Source organism: Octopus bimaculoides, chromosome 13 (genome assembly GCF_001194135.2).
Source record: "Octopus bimaculoides isolate UCB-OBI-ISO-001 chromosome 13, ASM119413v2, whole genome shotgun sequence".
Classification (NCBI taxonomy): Eukaryota; Metazoa; Mollusca; class Cephalopoda; order Octopoda; family Octopodidae; genus Octopus; species Octopus bimaculoides.
In genome coordinates, this window is record NC_068993.1 from 29,117,077 (window position 1) to 29,123,493 (window position 6,417).

The 6,417-nt window shown below is 37.3% G+C and overlaps 1 protein-coding gene across 3 annotated transcripts in view; it reads right to left on the reverse strand.

The window, feature by feature from the left end:
* Nucleotides 1–6,417, reverse strand: part of LOC106880368 (rho GTPase-activating protein 7) — a 216,516-nt gene that overhangs the window by 78,927 nt on the left and 131,172 nt on the right. For all 3 annotated transcript variants that reach the window (XM_052972397.1, XM_052972398.1, XM_052972399.1), the window contains exon 5: nucleotides 354–1,458. In XM_052972397.1, coding sequence (XP_052828357.1) covers nucleotides 354–1,458 — 1,105 coding nt within the window. The remainder of the gene's footprint in view (nucleotides 1–353; nucleotides 1,459–6,417) is intronic.

Here is a 6,417-nt window from a genome sequence, read left to right on the forward strand (position 1 = left end):
TGTGTGTGTGTGTGTGTGTGTGTGTGTGTGTGTGTGTGTGTGTGTGTGTGTGTGTGTGTGTGTGTGTGTGTATGTTTGTGTGTCTATTTGTCCCCCCCAGCATCGCTTGACAACCAATGTTGGTGTGCTTGCGTCCCTGTAACTTGGTGGTTCAGCAAAAGAGATCGATATAATAAGTACTAGGCCTACAAAGAATAAGCTCTGGGGTCAATTTGCTCGACTATAAAGGCAGTACTTCAGCATGGCCGCATCAAATGTAACAAGTAAAAGAGTAAAAGAGTATGTATGTATGCATGCATACATATATTTGCATACACACACAGAACACTCATACATATTACAAAATTACTTACCAAATGAATTTTCAGATCCGACATATTTTGTAAATCCAGTGATATTTTCATATAAATTTCGAACAATTTCATCTAATTCTGCCTCAACAGATTCTTCCAATGGAACATTATCATAAATACTAACACGTTTAGATCGGTCATTTTGTGAACCTGCACACAAATATTTTGAGCTGTCCTGTTTGGAATCATGTCCTAAACTGAAGCTTCCTGTCCTAAAATTTATTCCATGACCTTCTCCAGTTTCAATGTAGCCATTGTTTATAACTTTCGGAAAGCTTCCTGGTTTGTAGTCAGAAGGCAACATATAAACTTCAGTCAAATTGTTGGAGTTGTTATTTTTTACAGCATTTTTTGAAATGGAATGATTATCAGAATAGCTGTCCAGGGTCTGCGGCTGAAACAGTTCTGATTTCTGTTTTGATTGTGCAGTTGTTGTATGTAGATGAAGATCAGGGCTACTGGCTGAAGAAAAGTCCATTTGTGAGGTACACGCAGAAGATGAGCAAACAGTGGAATTTGACCGTGTCATCATGTGTTTGTTGTTCTTATCTAAATCAATACAATTCAGACGACGAATTGTCTCTTTCATGTTGTCTGTCTCCATAACAATTGGCCCACTGATCTGCAAGCAGTCCATCTGCTTCTTACTGCGCATGCTCCCACCATTTTTCTTGGTCCCAAAACGACTTGTTATAATTCTTGCTGGCCGAAAGCTTGAGGCTCGGCCTAGCTTAGGGCTCAGGAGTGCCTGCCCAACTATCGGCAGCTTTGCAGCCTGTAGTTCTGTGAGTATTTTATCACCTTCAGGTTCAGTAGAGGAATATGAAGATTCTGAGAAGTCTAATGATGCTACAGCAATCTGTTTAGTGTCATGATCAGTAGGTGCTGAGATTACCAAACTGTTTTCTAGATGGCTATAACTATCTTGGTCAGTTAGCAAGCTGTTGTGACTGCTACTGCTTTTAACAGGAGACATGGGTGGCACAGCATCAGATGGACGCTTCTGGTACAGTTGCAGACCCATGCGAGACCATCGCCGACTGCTCCTCTGATACTTCCATTTGTCACTGAGTGCACATTGCTCCTCTTCATCAGAATCATCACCCTGAAGAATAAGTAAAAGAAACAGGAATAAGATACATGTTATGGTATGTATATGTGTATGCATGCATCTGTAGGAATGGAGAGGGTATTCAAATAAATGCAAATATCTCAGTCAAAAGGCAACAGATAAACAATTCTTTCTTTTATAAACATTATCAAAAAAAGTAAGGCACACACACACACACACACACAAAACACTGAATTAACTGGACTATCAGATGTTGCTATACACAGCTGGTCGCAATGCACTTCCTTACATTGTTGAAGTCTTCGAATGATGCCTACCCACTAGATAGAATGCCAGTTCAGCGCCGGGTTACTCATTTACAGTCGAGTGGGCTGAAGCAGTGTAAAATCAAGTGTTTTGCTCATGAACACAATGCACTGCTGGTCTTGGAATCAAAACCATGATAGCAAGATTGAGTGCAACACCTCAAACACTGTGTCATATCCTTAGTAATGATGATGATGATATATACATACACATGCATAACACATTGACTCAGCTCCAGATTATTTGAAGTTTCATGGATGCAGAATGCATCTACATCATCAGATGTTCAGTCATAGTTGAGAGAATTTAAAAGAAATGTAAAATGGCTTCAACTAAAAATCATTTTTAGACCTCCATTGGTCAGTTCAGGTCATGTAGGTGTTTTTATTATTTTAGCAACAGTAATTCTTTCATTGCATGTTCTATGTTGCAGAGCAGACAGGATATTGGTGTAGTTTGAAATTATGTAGGGTATGACATTTTAATGACATCAGTTCTTTCATTGCATGCTCCCCTTGGTAGAGTAGAGACAGTTAATTGGCAGTTTTTTGGGCTGTTGTTTTTTTTGTCAAGTGAGACATTACAGTAACAACAATTACCATATGGAGAAGTAACTGATTTGATGTAACTTGTTACATATGAGTTTACATGACAAATATGGCTGCCAGATAAGTTCTAATCTCTCTGTGAGCAGAAGGGGTTATATACCCTGCCATTGTGTATGCACCAACCAGGTCTAGGATCATATTTACAGGTTATTAATGGCCACTGGTTTCATGTTCATTAATACAGTATATCTCTGATGGCAACAATAGTTTACCTATTGATGAAGAGGCAGGATTGGCAATCATGAAGTCAAGGTGAGTAAGGAGGAAACCTGTCAAGAATGCTATACGTGATGTTAGAAAAGTAATTTCTATGGTCCAAGAGTCTCCAGATAAGAGGGACAGAAAGGTGGAATTTTCCCTGTTCCTACCTTTGAAGGAGTGCATATATTGCATGGATCTTTCCTTAAGATGATTAGTTATCATGCTCTTGTAGTGCATTGTGATGCTATTGAGTGATGTGAAAGTAGTCTAATAGACCACAGCTGTTGAGAGGCAGTGGGATTTTGATAATTACAGGTTGGAGTGTTAGGTAGTATATGTTTGCAGTTGTGGCATGCATTGCTGGAAGTGATATTATATAAGCCTGAAAAGCTAACCTTGAAGTTATGAGAATTAAAAAGTTTATGGTATCTATAGCCCACATACAATGTCTGGGTATATAACCTCTGCTGCCAATACACTGGTTGTAGCCTACTATCACCCAGTAGCCATACTTGTCACACAAGCTATGTAATCTGACACCGCTCAACTTGTTATCTCTCTACATGGTAACTATTATCATTGTAATGTCACATCTAACATAATTCTCATTAACTGATGCTAACGCCATGTCTCTATTCTACCATATGGAGAATACAACAAAAGAATTGATGTTACAGAAATGCTGTATCCTACAGAATACTAACAAACTGATGCTAACCAACTGACCCTATTTTAACTATTTTAGCAGTATCAATTCTTTCATTGCATGCTCCACTAAGTGTTTCTAGACAAGCAAAGAGATACACTGGAGTCCCTATATACACAACAACATTATACATAGATTAGTATTGGGTCTCTAGACTTGTGGAGCATCTGGACACAAGGTAGCACTGATTATACTCTATTTACAACATGTTATAATTACCCTCTTTACTTTTTCTTTGGTGAAGGCTCATGGGCAAAAGGTTAGGGTGTTGCATTCAGGGTTGCAAGATATTTCAGTTCTTGAACCAGGCAGCAAAACCTCTTTTATTTCATGTTGCTCCAGTTCACCCACTGGTAAATGAATAACTCCACAATGGATTGGCATTTCGGTCATTTGTACACCATGGAAACTGGGTAACCGGCTCTATGAGTCCATGAACTTGAGACAGTATTTAACTCACAAAAATATTTTGACTTGTTTTTATTATTTATTAAAACAAATTGACATCATCATCATCATTACCACCACCACCACCACCATTATACATTATACATACTTACTTGTACTTTAAGAGTTGAAGGATGATAATGATGATGATGATGATGATGATGATGATGATGATGATTATGATTATTATTATTATTATTATTATTATTATTATTATTATTATTATTCCTAAAAGACTGAAAGAAATTGGAATTAAAACTTGCATTGCTGAACTGCAGAAAAGTACTATTCTATATTCTGCAAGAATCCTAAGAAAGATTCTTGAGATTTGAACCTCAAGATAAAATACCTGCAAACTACATTAGCATGCTCTGGTGAAATAATATAATTAGTGCTGAGGAGTTCAGAATTGAAAGTAGAGATTGAAAGCTTCATACTGGCAGCACAAGATCAAAGCTTGTTGACTAGAAATTACCAAGCTAATGTTCTTCAAAAGGGTGCTGATCCAGATGCAAATTCTGCACCACATTTGATGAAATAATAGACCATCTTATTTCAGACTGTTTTGTGCTAATATCAAATGAATATTAAAATTACCATGATAGGGTAGGACAGTATTTTTACATTGGAAAGTATGTAAGCACTAAAAAGGTGCTAGCTGTGTCCCAGCAAGTGATTGTATTACACATACAAATTAAAATAATAATGATAATAATTAGAAACAAAGTGTGGAAGACTACTGCATGTAGTAAAGCAACATAAGAAAGAGAAAACGCTTTTCACTACACACAAGGAGGCAACAAAATACAAAATAGAAGCAAACTGCACAGATACACTTACCTTACATGACAACATAGCAGAAATGGTCAGAGAGGCAAAAAAACAACATGAAAACTGAATTATAAAAGATACTGAAGAAGAAATGCAGAGAAAAATCACTTTGTGGCCAGTACCCTACAAGGCTTGACAGAGAGGAGATGAGTCTAAGTAAAAGCCAACAATGACTCAAAAGCTCTGGACTAAAAGCTGAAACAGAAGGACTGATTCTCAACATAATGAAAACAGGCCTCAACACCAAATGCAGAATGTGCAACCAGCACAAAAAGACAGTTGACCATATCATCTCGGGCTGACCAGTCCTTGCCAAGTCTGAATATATATACAAACAACAGAGTAAGGAGTTATATCCACTGGACAATATGCCAACATTACAACTGTACCTTGCTTGGCACATGCTTATACCACCTGTTGTCAGTTTTATCATCATAATCATCATCATTATTTAAAGTGAGCATGGAAAACAGATGTTAAATGATGATGATGATGATGATGATGATGATGATGATAAAACTGAGAAGAGGTGGTATAAGCATGTGCCAAGCAAGATACAAGACAACGACCAAGCCACAATCATCAGGGATATGCCTGTTCAAACTGACAAAGAAATAAAAGCTAATCATCCAGATATATAGTCATGGATTGGGGAAAAAACATCTACTTACTGATAGACATTGCAGTCCTTTCTGATCAAAATATTGTCAAAAAAGAAGTGGAGAAACTTTCAAAGTACAAATACCTCGAAATTGAAGTATTCAAAATGTGAAGCATGAAGGTAAAAACAATACCAATAATAGTCAGAGAACTGGGCATGATAAAAGAACATATAAACAAAAATGTAGAAGCTGTACCTGGATCCTCAACACTACACACTGTCCAAAAAATAGCCTAGCTGGGAACACCCACATCCTACAAAAGACACTATCAATTCAATAAAACAACCTAAACAAAACAACCCACAAACACAAGACACACTCTATACAGCATTTTCCCAGTGAAATAAATTTTCACCAGCAAGCCAAAACACCAAAGCATTACACACTCAATACATAATAGAATCAGTAATACAACAAAAGACTGCACCACACCTCAAGAGAAAAAAACAAAAAAACTAACACAGTACAGTATTGGGAAGAGTTTGCACACTCCAAACAGCAGAAAAGAACACACAGTGCTGCACACACCTCAGCAACACGGAGGTGTAGAAATTTGCCTCAATCTACCAAATATTGAACAGTTATATAATAATAATGCCCTGATGCAGTATCAGACAGTGGCTCCCATGGCAACTGATTGGAAGTGTTATTATGTACATTGTTTTGTCTTGGTATAAAAGATAGGCTACAGCAAATATTCTGTTCAATACCACAGATTTACTTGTCAGTTGTCTGACCCTAACCAGTTGAGCATGTCCCTTAGTGGCTGACGATATGTGCATCTCTGATCACGAGCAGAAGTAGTGGGGGAGCATCATAGCCATGTGTTGAGAGGAACTATTTGGGGTTTGGATGATTCACCTTTTGAAACATGGGTGTTTTGTTCAACATCCTTAAACAACCCCTATTCAGGGACCTTTTGACTGGGATGGGCTACTCAGCCTGAAAAAAATTCTAATTGGGCCCCACCTGTAAGATCATGCGCTGTTTATCTTGATATGAGATCACTAAGTCATGCACATATGGTTGTGGTGCATGTGCCTGGTGTATCCTTATCAGATGGGCAGTCATGATGGATATACTGAGCTTTGTATATTTTACTCCAGTGTTACTTTGATGGCATGCACTGCTCCTTCATTCAACAACAACAACAACATAATAATAATAATAATAATAATAATAATAATAATAATAATAATAATAATAATAATAATAATAATAATAATAATAA